Genomic DNA, 19,187 nt, shown 5'->3' with positions numbered 1-19,187 from the left:
ACCTGCTCAGCTCCCACGAGGGTTTCCCTTCCTGTCTGGGTCTCACCCATGGCCTGTCTCACCCCCACGTGGCTTCCCCTTTTGACCTGGGGCCCCTCTGCCTCAGACCCTCTGCCTTCTGGAGCCTTGGTCCTTACCACCCCCTCTTTCGGGGCAGTTTCAGACCCAGCCTGATCTTCCGGCCTCTCCCTCCTTCTCTGGGGGCAGTGCCTTTTTAAATGCCCCTTGGTGTGGCAGTGGAAGCACCTCCTGTGCCTTCCCTTTGCCATGGCCCTCCCACAGTTTGTTGCAGGCTTAGCCCTTCCTTCAGGGCTAGCCTCAGCCCTGCAAGTCCCCTAAGGGCACTCTTTCCTTATGTGCCCGGGCTCCTTACAGGCCCAACATGTTCGAGCCCCCCTGTTGCCCTCACAGGGGGTGTTTTCTGGGTGGGGCCTCCTTGCTCCATCCCAGTAGGGACACTTCCTCTTGTAGTGGCCCGGTCACCCATAGGCAAAACAGTTTTTAGGCCCCCGCACTGGCCTCCAGTCCCTTGATGAGGTCCATGTGCCCTCCCCCACAGCAGCTGAAGCAGTTCCACTTGCTGCTTAGCGAGACGGGCCACACAGGCTCTCCAATAGTAGTCCACCATTTTCTCCACCTTCAAGTCCTCCATTCTCAGATCTGGGCAACAGTCCCACTGTCCTTGCCCTGCCCCTTGTATCAGGGGAGGACCACATGTGCCCACATTCTCCACCACTTGTGGCAGGGTGAAGACTTACCAGCGCAGGGCCTCCTGCTGTTCATCTCGTGAATTAGCTCTTTCCAGCCCAGAGCATCCTCTGCAGGCCGACGGCTCACATGCTGCTGGCCCCTCGTGTCCCTTCCAGACCCCGGTGCCCTTTTCTAAGGGATTCTGCCCACTACAGTACCCCCTCTCTCTGGGTCTCCTCTCCCCAGGGAACCCCCAACCCCCTATCCCCACCTTGCCTCAGTGGCTCCTCTCAGTCATTGTCTAGCCTCTGCTTTCTGGGGCAGACTGCAGTCTATAAACCATCATTGGCAAGGGAGGTTGGACCAGCGGCCTCTGCCTATATCTGGGCTGCCCCTCTGCAGCCCTAGTACCCTCTTGTGGGCCCTTAGCTTGGCCTGCAGCCTGAGGCTTTGCTAAGCTGGAGCTCCCCAGCTCCCTCTGCCCTTCCCCAGCGCTGCTACACCCTAGGTACCCTCCTCAGCTTCCCAGGCAGCCAGGTCCTTCTGTCTCTGAAAGCTAGGGAAAGAATGTGTGTCCTAGTCTCTGGCCCTCAGCCCTCTTATAGGGCCAGCTGTGGCCTATTTGGGGCATGGCCCCAGCTGTGGCTGCTTCCCCCAATCAGCCTAGCTTTTCCCCGCCACAGCCCTCTTCAGGGCCGGAGTGCGGTGACTACCCCGCTGCAACCCCACTAGCTATAAAATTGTTCTTTTGTGAAAGGTGTTGTGCTGAAGGGTTGCCACGTTGTCAGAAGTTCAGACAAATATACTGAATAGCAAAAGTCTCAGTACAGATCCATGAGGGGATCCCACCATTTACTTCTGTCCACTGTGAAAAATGACCATTTATTCCTACCCTTTGTTTCCTATTTTTTAACCAGTAATTGATCCATGAAAGCACCTTCCTTCTTATTCCATGACTGCTTACTTTGCTTAAGAGCCTTTGGTGAGGGACCTTATCCAAGGCTTTCTGAAAGTGCTCATATACTACAGCCACTGGATTACCCTTGTCCACATGCTTGTTGACACTCTCAGAGAATTCTAATAGATTGGTGAGGCATGATTTCCCTTTACAAAGACCATCTTGACTCTTTCCCAACAGATATGTTTGATTGGTTTATCTTTCTCATATAGTGAGGACTGACATCTGAATTTATCTTTGTTGCTTGACTTTTGTTTTAAATTAGTGTTGAAAGCGTGAAGTGCCTTGGATAAGTGCCTTTTTACTTTTTTTGTACATCTAAATAAGTAAATAAAATAGATGACTATGCCACAAATTTTCAAGTTTCAGCATAAAAAAAAGAGTACTTCTTAAAACTGTTGCTTTTCTCTTTTAGAAAGGAGAAAAGCCATACAAAATTTTAGCAGATTGTAAGATTTGATTCTTGAAGTCTGAGATCTGAGTCTGCATATGACCTATGAACATCTTCAATATATATTTTAGGAAATGACTTTACCTTGGGTTGTAGTCTTAGTAAAGACTTCTGGCAAAGTCCTTTACCTTGCAACCTTCATACTAAGGAGGGGTCCACCATTCTTATATTTTGCATGTGTATGTAATATGTTACTACAGCAGGATTTCAACAGAAACTCAGCTTTGTGTGAGATTATCATTATGACAATCTGGTTTATTTGATTTTGCCATTTCCAATCATTCACATGAGCAGTTTCTCGTCTTACTACTATGACAGTTCTTATTTCATCAGCCCTGAATCAATTTTCTTTGCCTGCAGCTCCACAGGGAAGAACTGGTTGTACCTTGTAATTCACAGCTATGGCATCATTGTACATATATTCTATTGTTTAAAATTCCAATGGTATTTGGAACATGCCATATGTAACTATATTGCATCAAAAGCAAATCAACTCTGTCTGATTCACCTGTGCGTAGGTTTCTGAAAGGAAAAGATAGAGGCAAAGTGCAGTAGAAAAGTGATATGCTTGTGGCGACATTTGTCTGGGAGGCAACCATGTTTTCCCAAAGACATTGCTGCAATTATCACAGAAAGTAGAATAGTGCTAGTTTACTTAGAAGGAACTGGAGTTTTCTGAATATATTATCTCTACAAATCCCTGCTTTTGGTCACATTCTGTATCATGTACATTCAAAACCACAAAAATTCATAAAGCTTATTACTGGAGCAGATACAATTTTACATATGTTTCCTTTCCTTTTAAAGAAAAAGTGTAATTCAGTGCAAAAAGTGATCTTGTTAATGCAGTGTTATAGATGGGTGAGATTCATCCCTACCGAGGCAGAAAGGTGCAATATAAAAGGACTTATAGTATTTCCAATTGACAAACTGAAGTCAATGGGATTATCCATCATCTTAAAGTTAGGCATGCACAGAAGTGCTTTATGGCACCAGGCCATACAGTCAGACATTAATTATAATGCCATGTACAGTCATACACAATAAAACCATGTGCAAGAGGGAGTTACACTTGAAGAGTATCAGAGGGGTAGCCGTGTTAGTCTGGATCTGTAAAAGCAGCAAAGAGTCATGTGGCACCTTATAGACTAACAGATGTTTTGGAGCAGGAGCTTTTGTGGGTGAATACCCACTTCGTCGTATTGGAGCATGAGCTTTCGTGGGTGAATACTGCATGCATCTGACGAAGTGGGTATTCACCCACGAAAGCTCATGCTCCAATACGTCTGTTAGTCTATAAGGTGCCACAGGACTCTTTGCTGCTTTTACACTTGAAGAAATAATTATAACTTTCAATTTCTGGATTTCTTTGCATTCAAATTGTAAATCATAATATTGTATTAACATATTTTGCATTGACTCAGTTGTAGTCTGATGCTGCTGTTTGCTGCTGCTAAAGAAAGCCTAATAACTACATGGACAAAATTCTTTTCATGAGGTTCAAAATAAACACTTTTGCCCAGATCATCTTCTGAGGATTCACATGCAGAGAGGTCATCTGGGTGGGACTTCCTCCTTCCTCCTTTTCACATGGAAGAGGAGACTTCCCATTCCCTCCCTGGCCCTTCACAGAGACTCCTACTCAGGAGCTTTAGGGATTTCTGGGGTGTGAGGGACTGGAGCAAGGGAGGAGGTGCTCTCTACAGCAAGCTTCTCTCCGCTCTATGCTCAGATTTCCATGTGGAAGTCACAGTCAGATTACCTATGAGATCAACCCCCTTCTCATTAGTCCTACATGAAACTTCAGTTGAGCAGCAATTGGATCTAGATCAGAGATTATTTAAAAAAAATTAAACAGTAAAAGAGATCCAACCTTTCCTGGTGTTTTTCTAAAAGTTAATGGGCTCAATTCGTCCTCACCATCTCACAGATATAATTTGCATTCCCCTGCACCACTGGAAAAACTCACCCAGAAGAGAAGGGCAGATTTAAGGGCAACACTGCCCTTCACCAAGGAAGGGCAGATTTCAATTCTTTCAGAAGCTGTACAGAAAGATTCTGTAGTTTGCCCAGGAGAATTAACACACACATCTTCTGTATGTCTCGCCACAACCCATCCCAGACAGCTGTGCCCCCTTTGCGAGCTGTGCCAGCCAGCTCTGACACATGGGAGAGTATCAGATGTAGAGCTATTAGCACTGTTGCAAACCTACTCCTCCCTTGGCATTCTTTCCTTCATTGGAGGCCTACAAGCAGAACCAGGGAGGCAACAAAGCTCATTAAACGTAGCATTTAATTGCACCCACAAAAGCTCCTGCTCCAAAACATCTGTTAGTCTATAAGGTGCCACAAGACTCTTTGCTGCTTTTACAGATCCAGACTAACATGGCTACCCCTCTGACATTTAATTGCAGTAATTATTCTTTGATGACAGAGGGGCATCCTGAAATATCTATATTTCATAGGTGATTATCTTTTTTGTGTATCATGCATGTTTTATTTCTCATTATAAAAATTGAAAGTTCAGTATTTTAAACAAAAGAGCACAATATGCACAATGATTTGGGGGAAAACAAATAACTCTTCAGTTTTTATTACAGCATTAACAGCACAATAGTGAACTACTAACATGTCATCCAAATGATGAGACTTATATCATTATATGTTATACAGACAAAATAGATTCTTATCCATTATTTTAGTCAGATGATGAACTCTTTGAAATATCCAAATTGAAAAGTTCCTTAATTTTGTCATAAAGCACCAGCACTAATGCACCTCCAGTTCCACGAAGGACATTGGAGAAGGCTCCCCGAAAGAAAGCTTTAAGTCCCTCTTGTTTGTATATCTTGAAAAAGCAGTCAATAGTTCCTTTATATTGACGTTCAACTTCTCCACTCTGAATGCAAATAATAAAAACAAAACATTCATGCAATACAGTGAGGAAAATGTATATGCTTAGCACACTGCAAATGTGTTTTTTTCTTCCCTTGCTAGTAATGAACATTTAAGTATGATAGTTTGGGAACACCTTTTCCTCAGTTTGCATCCTGTCAAATGTGAGAACTTGAATTACTAAATACTTCTTTGATTTAGTGCTCATTTAGCTAGTTCTCAACAGCTACATTTAGAAAGGCTGCAATCTTTCTTGTGATGCTTCATTTCAGGTTTAGTAGGCAAGTGGATAGCTTAGGAGTTAAATGAGGTCACGCCTATCCTAAGGGTGCCTTGAACCACTCTGATGCTATCAAAACTTCTGCATCACATCTTTTTTTTTCTCCTTTAGTGCCACTGATTTATTGTATAGCAAGAAGATCTCAATTCTCTATCAATTAACAGAGTTCATTCAGTGTATATATATTTACACAAAATTCCTTTAAAAGAGTGCTAAGGTTCTGACTTACACAAAAACCCAGAACCACAGGGCAGATGACGAGGAGTGGAATCCTGCTCTTGTGGCTCTGGCTGTCAAAGGGTGGAGGATTGAGTCAATATATGCCCATTCTCCAACCCTACAAAAATCCCTCTACACAAATTCAATATGATCAGGCTCTCATGAGTTTCATGGGGTGAGGGCATGGGTGGTGGAGGCAGAAAACAGCTGATTCAGTATCCCCTGAAAAACCACAGGGATTTACTGGCCTAAGGGACAGACCCTGTAGAGGGACAGATCTGGAAAAGTGTAATCTAAACATGAGTCATGCAGTACAGCTTGCTTCTCTTCATATAGGGCCGTAACATATGAAAGTGACGCATAAAGGAAGACTTGTTAAAGGTTTCCAGAGGCCCCAGTGCCACCTTCACTGGGGCTAGTTACAAGTGCTTACAGCTGAAGGAAAAAGCCTCTGAGCAGAGAGAGATCACATAAATTTGTCCGCCTGCTTGTCCACCTGTAAGTAGTGACATGCATAACTCTCCTTGTATCTTCCCTAAGTGTCATCATAACAGAAAATCATAGAAGTTTACTGATCAAGAAAGCATACCATGCAGATGTTGTGCTTCTCCATCTGATGGGAATGTTAATATAAGTTGTGGACTGGCTGCAATATAATAGATGTAGCAGGAGGTACAATAGAGTAGCAAACACTGTTGAACTATTTGTACAGGATCTGAATCTACTGCAATACATGTAAAGGATGTTGTTGGAGGATATTGCTGTTGAGGTAAGAATTCTTCTAATTTTTAATAAAAGAACTAACTCGCATTGGAAGCAGTAATAGTACTGTCCCCTAGTTACTCCAGGAAGTTGCCTTCAAAGCCAAATTTATTATTGGCTGGAGAAACAGAAAGTGTTGTATCAAATGCTTGGCATCAAATTCTGCATGCATGTTGTTAATTTCACTATCACAGAAATCATCCATAGCAGCAACTGTACTTGTAGCTGTATCTGCAAAACCACATTAACTTTTTCTAAAAAAAGAACAACCACCACCACCACCACCACCGAAGGACACCATAAGTAGAATATCTTCTAGTCCAATAGTTTTATGCACAGCAAGTGCATAGATTCTTCCTAATTACATTACTTGATCTCTGTTTCTTCTGTGTCAGTAAAATCACTGGATGATTCTTCTGCTGGTCCTCTATGGCAGTGCACATTTCCTTGTGGGTGGAATTACCATTCCTACCATCATACTCATCATTTTTTAAACTACCTACATTATCTTGAATATTTCTACAGCTACTAAGAACCACTTGGCCCCTACCTTTTGCCCTAATGGTAGGAGTTACTGAATTACAACCAATAATTGTCATTCTTGGTGAGAACAACCTCAATAAGTACAAGTACATATTAGCAAAGACAGCATAAATAATAAGCTTATATGACAAGCAGGATCTGAAAACATGGCAAGCATGTGACCAGGGGCGGCTCTAGACATTTCGCCTCCCCAAGCACGGCGGCATGCTGCGGGGGGCGCTCTGCCAGTCGCCGATCCCGCGGCTCCGGTGGACCTCCCGCAGGCGTGCCTGTGGAGGGTCCGCTGGTCATGCGGCTCCACTGAAGCCGCGGGACCAGCAGACCCTCTGCAGGCACGCCTGCAGGAGGTCCACCGGAGCCGCGGGACCAGCGGACCCTCCGCAGGCAGGCCACCAAAGGTGGAGCGCCTCCCGCGGCATGCCGCCCCAAGCACGCGCTTGGCGTGCTGGGGCCTGGAGCCGCCCCTGCATGTGACAGTCCAAAAGGGAGAGGTTAGCATTGATAGGGGATGCTATCTACTCCACACCTCAGGAATTTCTGGTGACTGAAGGCTAGATTTTCAGAGATGCAGAGAAGTTATTAGTGGGATGTTCTGAAGTGCCCAAGCAGGTTAGGTGCCTAACTCCCATTGATTTTTGATGCATCAAAAGTTTTCTTTGATGCTATGAAAAGAGTAAGTACTCTTTAAATGAAATTTACGGAAACCTTTTTGGAACTGCCATCTTCTGTTCTAATACCAGATGGTCAAAGCTTCCCCAAAGATCTAGGGAAAGAATTCCTGTTTTGTCAGGAGCATATTTAAGGTTTTTACTTTTTGGTTGAGGATAATTCCTGATAGTGAGGATTTGTTCTCTGAAGCATCCTTAAGAATTTACTTCAATGTTTTAAAACACCTGGGCTCCAAGGAGGAAAGAGAACCAAGTTTACTAGAAAAACTTTAACCATGGTCTGCATCAAACTATCTCGAATTATAATATATTTTGCCTGGGTAATCACAAGTACTTTGAAGGAATCAATCACTACATCTCAGGTATGTTAGGTCAGTAAGAGGGAGTAGTCAAACTTTTTCTTCAGTTCTCTGTGAGCTGTCTCATTGACTGCAGCTGATAAGAGATTTTTTACCTCAGATGAAGAGTGTGATAAAGTCATGTAATAGTGACATACCAGATTCTTTTAATCCAACATGATTTTCAAAAAAAGAATAGCAAAATATATTGCTTACCTGCATCATCATGCGTCTTCTGACAGTGTCAAAGGGATAAGACAGTATCCCAGAGAATGTAGTCACAGCTTGGGCAATGAAAAAGGACAAAATGAATGGTGTTTGTTTTGGATTTGGCAATAGCCCCTATAAAGAGAAAGCCAACAGATGACCCTGTCATTTCTGATCATCTAAAGTTAATGTCAAAATCAGGAGGTGCAAAGTGTCATTTTCCTAGCTTTCTTTTGTAATTACCAGAGAAAGATTATTTGAAATTTTATACTTCCTTTGTAATTAAAAAAATATGTACTTTTGAGTATTTAAAATTAAAGACAAAGAAAAAATTAACATTTTTATTAATTCCTGATGAATACTTAAAATATCTGATAAGCATGTGCTTTTATCCACAAGAGTTACCTTAATGGTGTCATAACATCCAAAATAGGAAGCTCGGTACACAATGATTCCCTGTACTGAAACACTAAACCCCTGGTACAGGCCAACAAGTCCGTCTGACCTTGCAATTTTAATAATACAGTCACCCAGGCCTTTGAACTGTCGCTCAGCAAGACCTAATATAAAAGAAGTTTTCTATTAAACAACATGCATATTTGTGTCTTTGTCAGCACTGCTTTAAAAGAATAAAATTTGCATCATTTTGGGCCAAAAGACATTGCTCTACAGGAGAATCCATTAAATTTCTCTTACACACAGTAGAAGAACAGAGTGCTGACAGGAGAAGGAAAAAGTACTCTTCCTCTGCCGATATTCATCACTATCTAGAAAATGGCACAATAATATCTTCAAAGGTATCCAAACTTCTCAATCATTAATTAAAGTTAGCTGATTCTAACTGTTTCGTCCACAAATTCAATATTTGATCAGGGCACACAGGAGAATGAAACAGACCCAGGGATAGATTTAAAGCAGCAGGCAACAACTTTATTACATTTTAAATTTAATGGGAAGAGGGCTACCCCTCCGCTCCAAAAAAATCAGACACTGACTTGTGTACCGTGCAGTGTTAAATGGGCTTCATGCCAAATACTCAATATTCAAGGTTGGCCCTTTTCAGGCTAACCCTAGGATTCAGCCCACTCTGAATCCTCTTGCCCTTTCCCTGCTGGTGGCTGTTGCCCTGTGAAGTCTATGCCATTAGAGTCATATGATTACAATTAAAAATAAGATCCTACAATTGTTGGCATTTATATCTGGCAAAATCTAGTGGAGTAGCTTAATGTAAATGTGAACAATTAAGCTATATATATGAAGAAATGTAAGAATTATGCTCTGTAGTTGTCTCCAAAGATTTCCCTCTCCATACACTTTCTTTCTCTCATTTTTAATAAAGATCATACTATCCTTAAATATATTTTTATGACTTTTTAACTGTTTGGGGCATTTTTCTAAGTAACGCAAAGAACTCTAATGCATATAGCTGAGTATTGATTTGGTTGTAATATACGGATATATATAAATAATCTGAAACACATCTAGGGAAAAATTAGAAGGGTAATTTAAGAGACTTCACTACCTTTCCCAATGTCAGCAGCTAATCGAGTTCGTGCAAAGTCTAGTGGATATACTACACACAAAGATGTTGCTCCAGCCGCTCCACCAGAAGCTAGGTTTGCAAAAAACCATTTCCAGAACTGAAATACAAAAATTACTGCATACAGTTATGAAAATATAGAATTACAACCCCATCATACTGATCTCCCCTACGGGTTAAAGAATTAATGAAAATTATTAGGGCTGTCAATTAATTGCAGTTAACTTATGCGAATAACTCAAAAAAATTAATCGTGATTAATCGCACTTATAGCAATAGACTACCAATTGAAATTTATTAAATATTTTTGGATGTTTTTCTACATTTTCAATATTGATTTCAATTACAACACAGAATACAAAGTGCACAATGCTCACTTTATATTATTATTTTTTATTACAAATATATGCACTATAAAAATGATAAACAAAAGAAATAGTATTTTTTCAATTCACCTTTACAAGTTCTGAAGTGCAATCTCTTTATCGTGAAAGTGTAACTTACAAATGCAGATCTTTTTTGGTTACATAACTGCACTCAAAAACAAAACAGTGTAAAACTTAAGAGCCTAGAAATCCACTCAGTCCTACTTCTTATTCTGCCAATTGCTAAGACAAACAAGTTTGTTTACATTACAGGAGATACTGCTGCCTGCTTATTTACAATGTCACCTGAAAGTGAAAACAGGCATTTGCATGGCATTTTTTTTGCAGCCGGTGTTGCAAGGTATTTACATGCCAGATATGCTAAACATTCATATGCCCCTTCCATGCTTCAGCCACCATTCCAGAGGACATGCTTCCATGCTGATGAGGTTCATTAAAATAATAATGCATCAATTAAATTTGTGACTGTACTCCTTGGGGGGAGAATTGTATGTCTCCTTCTCTGTTTTACCTGCATTCTGCATATATTTCATCCTATAGCAGTCTCGGATGATGACCCCTCACATGTTGTTTGATTTAAGAACACTTTCACAGCAGATTTGACCAAATGCAAAGAAGGTACTGATGTGAGATTTCTAAAAATAGCTACAGCACTTGACACAAGGTTTAAGAATCTGAAGTGCCATTCAAAATGTGAGAGGGATGAGGTGTGGAGCATGCTTTTAGAAGTCTTAAAGGAGCAACACTCTGATTTGGAAACTATGGAACCCAAACCACCAAAAAAGAAAATGAATCTTCTGCTGGTGGCATTTGACTCAGATGATGAAAATGAACATGTGTCAATCCGTACTGCTTTGGATCATTAACAAACAGAACCATCATCAGCATGGAAGCATGTCCTCTAGAATGGTGGTTGAAGCATGAAGGGACATATGAATCTTCAGCACATCTGGCACATACAAATCTTGCAACCCCAGCTACAACAGTGCCATGCGAATGCCTGCTCTCACTTTCAGGGTGACATTGTAAACAAGAAACAGGCAGCATTATCTTCTGCAAATTGTAATCAACCTTGTTTGTCTGAGTGATTGGCTGACCAAGAAGTAGGACTGAGTGGACTTGTAGACTCTATAGTTTTACATTGTTTTATTTTTGAATGCAGTTTTTTTTGTACATAATTGTACATTTGTAAGTTCAGCTTTCATGAAAGAGATTGCAGTACAGTACTTGTATGAGGTGAACTGAAAAATATATATTTTTTGTTTTTTACAGGGTAAATATTTATAATTAAAAATAAATATAAAGTTAGCACTGTACATTTTGTATTTTGTGTTGCAATTGAAATTAATATATTTGAAAATGCAGTAAACATCCAAAAATATTTAAAATAAATCATATTCTATTGTTGTTTAACAGCATGATTAATCGTGATTAATTTTTTTAATTGCGCAATTAATCATGATTAATTTTTTTAATTGCTTGACAGCCCTAAAAATTATCTAAAGAATCAGATAATGTTACAAATTAACATATAATAAATGTTCATGCAAGGCTCAGAGAGTATGTGTAGTAGTATTTCATCCATATCTATTTGACAAGATTCCCTTTCTGTCCTAAGATTCACTACAAAACATTTGTCAGGTCTTCCCCTACTCTATTTTTAAATTATAAAGAGCTTTTGTAATTCTCAAGAGCAAGCAAAAAACACTTTATAATACATTAGAATATGGCTCTAGTCAATGATTCTCCAAACCCACATTACTGCTGGCCTGTTGGGACTTTTTGATGATGTTACAACTGTGCACCAACTCCAGTGGTGTTCAGTTGGTACTACAACAGAAAAAAAGTCCCTATGTCTCATGGACCAAAGCCAATGGACTTACATCGATGATGGATTTGGCTCAGAGTGTTTAAGAGGTGCAAGGAAAAAGCAAGCAGGAGGGGAACAGATTAAAACATTTTGTGTCAGATTCCCAGCCGGTGAAATTGGCTTAATTCCATTGATTTCTATGGAGCTACAGCAAACGATCTAGCACTTTAATTCCCACAACCTCTTTTATTGCTTTTAATTGATATATACATATTTTAGCAGGTTTTAGCTAGCAAGGGAACTATAGCTTGTAACCTCATTCCTCTTTAGATTTTCCCACAACACAAAATATATACAAGGGCATCCCAATGGACTGAGCTTCAAAAAAAGAACAAACTGATTGTTTAAAAATGTCCTAATTTTTAGAGAATTGAATCCTGAGCATTGTTTCATTTATAGAACATTTGTAAAATTTGTGTCCCAAAAACATGCAAATACATCCCAGCTGGGTACATTTTTATGAGAAGGAAAAGAGATTTAAAGAACTGTGAATTCAATTCCAAGAATAGCCCATTTTTTCCATTGTAAAAAGGTGAACTTGAAAAGTGAAATTGCTTAAATATATATTTATTTTGAACAAAAGGGACCAGATTAAGAATTAGCATGCAATACAAAGAGACGAATCAGAGAATAGTGAATGTCAGGGTTCTTTCGGGTCAGTACCAACAGGAAAGCCTGAAGCAGGAATTGTTGCTGGCACTGAAGAAAAAGCTTCCAGGAAGAAGAACAGGAGTACTTGTGGCACCTTAGAGACTAACAAATGTATTTGAGCATAAGCTTTCGTGGGCTACAGCTCACTTCATCAGATGCATGCAGTGGAAAATACAGTAGGAAGATATATATATCTTATATATATATATCACTCTAGTTAGAGTGTGTATGGTAACACCCATTGTTTATATATATAAAACAATGGGTGTTACCATACACACTCTAACTAGAGTGATCAGTTAAGGTGAGCTATTACCAGCAGGAGAGAAAAAAACATTTTGTAGTGGTAATCAAAATGGACCATTTGCAGCAGTTGACAAGAAGTTGTGAGGAACAGTAGTGGGGGGAAATAAACATGGGGAAATAGTTTTGCGGATACAGACTAACGGCTGCTACTCTGAAACCTTCCAGGAAGAGAAGCAGAGAACACCACATTCTTTTGAAATTACAGCAACCCACCACAGAAATCCTAAAAAGATAATGTAAGACAGATATAGATAAAGGGATAATTTCTTGTCAAACATTTTGATTTAATCAAATCAGCATTCTCCATTGGAAAATTTTCAACCCGCACTAGCCCATACCAAAACAAGTTTACTTATTAAAGTGATCAAATCTGCTAGAGCACATTCACCTGTTTGTCTTTATCCACGCCAGACATGAAAATCTGTTTGTATTTGTCCTTAAAAGCAAAGTTTAGAGCCTGTGTTGGAAAATATCGGATAACATTTGCCAAATTGCCACGCCAGAAGCTCAAAAATCCTGTAGGAGAAAACAGATTATTAAATTACATTTACAATGTTTGTATTATATTACCCTGAACAGTTTATATTACATTACTGTTGTTTCTAGTTTATGATGAGTTGTAAAAGTGGCCAAAAAAATTCCTATGGTACTGGAAATCTGAATTTTTTTCTAACACTAACCAACAGATGTCTGTATTAGTATCCAACAATGAGAAATCTCAACTCTTGAGACCATAAGAGAAATGACAGTAACTCTCAGAAATGGTGAAGGTTCCTAACTTCCTTACCTCTTAAATAAAGTTTGTGATACATGTTTTTAATGTATGTGAAAAAATCTCCTAACTCTTCACTGGGATATATATAGCGATCATGTTCTTCATCTCATTTAAGTGTGGCTGCACATGTATTTTAATCACTACAGAAGGAGCTCAGGCTCTCTATACATAAAATGATGAAATGTTTATGAAACATAGTGGGAACTCAGCATGTACAATGACCTTTTATCATTAGATTCTTGTATACATTAAAAAAATATCCCTTTGGACAATATAATTAAGTTGTTAAGGAGACAGGCGAATGTGTCAACTTACAGCACGATCAAGGTGCAAATCCCATCTGTATGTATGGAATTCTATTTGATATGTGGAGAAGTTTGCATGGAGTCCATTTGTACAATGAGTTTCTCTAACCAGTGCTGTTAGTTTTCTCAGGGCAATACTGCCAAAATGACTCCCCAATATCAAGATAGTGTCCAGCAGAATGAAGCCACAATATTCACTGAGGCTTTTGGGAGCTACTGTAATACAAATAAAATAATGATAACAACAGCAATAACCTTCTAGATAAGAAGGCATGTAAATAACCTACTGGTGGGTTTTTGTGGTAGCAGGATCACTTTGGGTGAGCTTCCTAACCAAAACTCCTGTAACACCAAAATCTTTTCTGGGAAGGCTGTTAGTGGAGCCCATCCCATAGCAAGAATATACATATGCACTTTAGCTACCTAACTGGTGGGCACAAAATCAACTGACTTACTTAAGGCTGATGAATGGGAAGCTGTCTCTGGTAAGGGAGGGACATAATCCTCCATTTCTGCAGCATTTAAGCTGTAACTTTAAGTTTCTAACCTTCCAATTGTGAACTAAATGTCATTATTGTCTTGCTGATAACCTGGATTACTCCTGACTGTTGCAGTTCCACAGAACACTTTAGGGTGGAATGGGACAAGCCATCATATTGCCAGCTTCAAGCATTCAAAAATCATGAGTCAGGCCCCAAAACTTCATGAGATTGGCTTAAAAATAATGAGAAAGAGACAGGGAGAGGGGAAAGACCCCCCCACTGCTTGTCCCTCACAGCTGCCACCTTTCCACTGCCTTCAGTGGCCCACAGCTCCCAAAGAGGCTCCAAGCAGGTGTGAAGCACAGTGAATGTAATGTCTGGAAACTGGGCTGTTAGTGAAGACAGCTTGTATCTGAGTGTAATGATTTTAATACACTGTAATTCATGATAATGTAACTATATAGTTCATTACTATTTTAATGATGATGTTAAGATACCAATGATAGACACACATTCAATAAGTAGAATATGAAAAGTGCATAAATATGCTGAAAATTGCCAGTTGGTGGGAGCTGAGCCCCCCCAAACACACACACACCTCGACCTTAAGGCAGGAGGGGGCAGAAAGGAGTGAGTGGGAGGCCCTCAGGGGAAGGGATTTAGGGAGAGGGGGCAAAGTGGGGGCAGGAAGGGGTGGGGTGGAGTGGGGCCAGAGCCCTGGGGGAGAGGGCAGAGGCGGGATGGGGCACCCAATGGCAAAACCAAAAGTCAGCACCTATGATGGGATGGGGAAGAGAAGGGTATAGGGGAAGTGGGGGCCCAGCATGTGGATCCCCTTGGCAGCAGCTGGGGCTCCCCTGCTAAGCAGGCCCATCAAACCCTCACCCTGACAAGCCCCATCGCCCCTGCATCTGTACCACCCTGATAAGCCCCCTCAGACACCCTCCCCACTGAGCCCCAGCCAACTACCCCTCCCCCCAAGCTCCAACCACTTTCACTTGGTCCCCCCTGTAGAATCCCATTGCCCCTGCACCTGGAACCTCCCTGTGCATCCAGATCCCCCACTGAGCTGCCTGCACTCAGACTGCCCCACACAGAACCCTCTTACCCCCATCGGGATCCCCGAACACTAAGTCCCTCTGGATCTTGCTGCCAGGCTGAGCCTCCCTGCCCACATTTGGTGTGCCTGGCGCAAAAGGGACAGTGCCCAAGTGTGTTTCTGTGGCAGGCACGGCCCTTGTGCTGTGTCAGGTCAGGTTCAGCCTCACTGCCGCAGGGGGGTGGGAGAGGCTGTAGGGTATTCTCCCACCTCAGTGGCCTGTGCTCCCCACTGCCATGGTGGAGCTTCCACATTTATTTATTGTAAAAAAAAATTTGCAGAATTTTAAAATATTATGCACAGAATTTGATGCAGAATTCCCTCAGGAATATGGGGCGCTGGACAGCTGTGATGGTGGGACTGTGAAGGGAGTGCTGGACAGTAGGGGATCTGTGGGTGGGGAGCTGGGCAGGGGGTATAGTGTGCAGGGTGCTGTGCAGTTGTGGTGGGAGGTCAGCAGGGGGCGTCTCTGGGCAGGGGGTGCTGGGCATAGGGATCTGTGGGGGAGTCTCTGGGTGAAGGGGCAACCCATAAATATGTGAACACACACTTTTGCCAGTACAGCATGTGAAGATGTGTCTGTAGATTAAACAAAGTGTCACTTCTGATTTTTCTATTATTTTTTGATTTATAAAATACACTCAATTAAAATTGCTGAGCGTATGTACATAATTTTGTATACAACAGTGTTTCCTCAGAAAAATGTAATAGTAGTAATCAATTGAAAAAGGACAGTCAGTGAGGGAATCCTCAACTTCATTCCAGCAAGAAAAACAGAAGTCAAAGTAGGACATGGTGAACTGAGGCCTGCTGGAAAAGGAAGAGTGTGTGGGGAGCAACAAGATGTGGGTGGGTTTGGTGAAGAGGTGCTTGGAGTGAGGGGACTGGTGGTGAAGTGGGTGAGGTGGACTCTGGAGCAGCAGGGAAGGACTGTCAGTGCTCTCTTCTGACCTTGTATTGTGGCTGCTGCCTGCTCCTCTAAGGGAGCAGAGGAAGAGAAGGCAGCCTGCACACCAGGCATCACATCATCATCTAGTGTCAGGAGGCTGAGCTACCAGGGAACCCCTGCCAAATATCTTCAACTACACCTCTACCTCGATATAACGCGACCCGATATAACATGAATTCAGATATAACGCAGTAAAGCAGTGCTCTGGGAAGGTGGGGCTGCGCGCTCCGGCGGATCAAAGCAAGTTTGATATAACGTGGTTTCACTTATAACGCGGTAAGATTTTTTGGCTCCCAATGGCAGCGTTATATCAAGGTAGAGGTGTATACTGGATGTATGAAATGCCAGTAGAAATAATTGCATGACATGAGTGATAAATGCAGGAGTGTAATGCGAGATGCATGACTCCTGGAAACCCTAGAACTGGAAGAGGGTGTGGATAGAACAAAATTGTGTGTGGGGAACGTACGTGGTGCTCTATGTAGATGCACACAAAGTAGAGCGTTATGAGGAGGGGGTGGTTACATACCCTGCTCATTGGGGATGTGCACGAAGCAGGGGGGGCAGAGGTTGCTGGGGGTCCATATCCTGCTTGTTGGGGATGCGCACGAAGCAGGGGGAAGGGGTTGCCGGGGGTCCATACCCTACTCTTTGAGGATGCGCACGAAGCAGGGGACAATGGTTGCCGGGGGTCCATCCCCTGCTCCTGGGGGACGCGCACGAAGCGGGGGGCAGGGGGCGCCGGGGGTCCATCCCCTGCTCTTTGGGGATGCGCACGAAGCGGGGGGTAGGGGGCGCCGGGGGTCCATCCCCTGCTCCTGGGGGACGCGCACGAAGCGGGGGGCAGGGGGCGCCGGGGGTCCATCCCCTGCTCTTTGGGGACGCGCACGAAGCGGGGGGTAGGGGGCGCCGGGGGTCCATCCCCTGCTCCTGGGGGACGCGCACGAAGCGGGGGGCAGGGGGCGCCGGGGGTCCATCCCCTGCTCCTGGGGGACGCGCACGAAGCGGGGGGCAGGGGGCGCCGGGGGTCCATCCCCTGCTCCTGGGGGACGCGCACGAAGCGGGGCTCAGGGGGCGCCGGGGGTCCATCCCCTGCTCCTGGGGGACGCGCACGAAGCGGGGGGCGGGGGGCAGGGGGCACCGGGGGTCCATCCCCTGCTCCTGGGGGACGCGCACGAAGCGGGGGGCAGGGGGCGCCGGGGGCCATCCCCTGCTCCTGGGGGACGCGCACGAAGCGGGGGCAGGGGGCGCCGGGGGTCCGTACCCTGCTCCGGGGGGATGCGCACGAAGCGGGGGCAGGGGGCGCCGGGGGTCCGTACCCTGCTCCTGGGGGATGCGCACGAAGCGGGGGCAGGGGGCGCCGGGGGTCCGTACCCTGCTCCTGGGGGATGCGCACGAAGCTGGGGCAGGGGGCGCCGGGGGTCCGTACCCTGCTCCTGGGGGATGCGCACGAAGCGGGGGGCAGGGGGCGCCGGGGGTCCGTACCCTGCTCCTGGGGGATGCGCACGATGGGGGGGCTGGGGGCGCCGGGGGTCCGTACCCTGCTCCTGGGGGATGCGCACGAAGCGGGGGGCAGAGGGCGCCGGGGGTCCGTACCCTGCTCCTGGGGGATGCGCACGAAGCTGGGGCAGGGGGCGTCGGGGGTCCGTACCCTGCTCCTGGGGGATGCGCACGAAGCGGGGGGCAGGGGGCGCCGGGGGTCCGTACCCTGCTCCTGGGGGATGCGCACGAAGCGGGGGGCAGAGGGCGCCGGGGGTCCATACCCTGCTCCTGGGGGATGCGCACGAAGCTGGGGCAGGGGGCATCGGGGGTCCGTACCCTGCTCCTGGGGGATGCGCACGAAGCGGGGGCAGGGGGCGCCGGGGGTCCGTACCCTGCTCCTGGGGGATGCGCACGAAGCGGGGGCAGGGGGCGTCGGGGGTCCATACCCTGCTCCTGGGGGACGCGCACGAAGCGGGGGGCAGGGGGCGCCGGGGGTCCATCCCCTGCTCCTGGGGGATGCGCACGAAGCGGGGGCAGGGGGCATCGGGGGTCCGTACCCTGCTCCTGGGGGATGCGCACGAAGCTGGGGCAGGGGGCGCCGGGGGTCCATCCCCTGCTCCTGGGGGACGCGCACGAAGCGGGGGGCGGGGGGCAGGGGGCGCCGGGGGTCCATCCCCTGCTCCTGGGGGATGCGCACGAAGCGGGGGCAGGGGGCGCCGGGGGTCCATCCCCTGCTCCTGGGGGATGCGCACGAAGTGGGGGGAAGAGGGCGCCGGGGGTCCATACCCTGCTCCTGGGGGATGCGCACGAAGCTGGGGCAGGGGGCGCCGGGGGTCCGTACCCTGCTCCTGGGGGATGCGCACGAAGCTGGGGCAGGGGGCGTCGGGGGTCCGTACCCTGCTCCTGGGGGATGCGCACGAAGCGGGGGCAGGGGGCGTCGGGGGTCCGTACCCTGCTCCTGGGGGATGCGCACGAAGCTGGGGCAGGGGGCGCCGGGGGTCCGTACCCTGCTCCTGGGGGATGCGCACGAAGCAGTCTATCATGCCCTTGTACTGCTGGTCAGCACGGATCTGCTTGGATGAGGCCTGCACCTGCAGCAGCAGCTTCACCCGCTCGATGGGCGCAACCGTGGTCTTGGAGACGGCGGCCGCGATGCCCCCAGCCATCAGGTCGGCCCCGAAGGAGATGGGGTCGAAGAGCTGCTGGTTCTCGGAGGCCTGCATGGCGCGGAGAGGAGAGGGCAATGGCACTGGCTGGGATGGGGCAGGAGCTCCAGGCAGCAGGCTCCTCCCAGCAGGCCAAGGCCAACTGCCACTGCTCAGAACCCGCCC

General features: G+C 45.4%; 1 protein-coding gene across 2 annotated transcripts; it reads right to left on the bottom strand.

Moving 5' to 3' along the window:
* Positions 1 to 4,633: 4,633 nt before the first annotated feature.
* Positions 4,634 to 19,187, bottom strand: SLC25A31 (solute carrier family 25 member 31). 2 transcript variants are annotated; one of them, XM_045017243.1, is made up of 6 exons: positions 18,863 to 19,181; positions 13,153 to 13,280; positions 9,534 to 9,651; positions 8,417 to 8,571; positions 8,021 to 8,146; positions 4,636 to 4,998 (listed from the first exon to the last, which is right to left on the bottom strand). In XM_045017243.1, exons 1-6 carry the CDS (start codon positions 19,077 to 19,079, stop codon positions 4,798 to 4,800), a joined length of 945 nt encoding a protein of 314 aa, XP_044873178.1. In that variant the 5' UTR covers positions 19,080 to 19,181; the 3' UTR covers positions 4,636 to 4,797. The 2 variants fall into 2 exon arrangements, with proteins under 2 accessions (XP_044873179.1, XP_044873178.1); XM_045017244.1 differs by lacking the exon at positions 8,417 to 8,571 and having other exon boundaries at positions 4,634 to 4,998; positions 8,021 to 8,088; positions 18,863 to 19,187.

This window comes from Mauremys mutica, chromosome 5 (genome assembly GCF_020497125.1).
Source record: "Mauremys mutica isolate MM-2020 ecotype Southern chromosome 5, ASM2049712v1, whole genome shotgun sequence".
Classification (NCBI taxonomy): domain Eukaryota; kingdom Metazoa; phylum Chordata; order Testudines; family Geoemydidae; genus Mauremys; species Mauremys mutica.
This window is presented reverse-complemented; position numbering and strand designations above follow the sequence as displayed.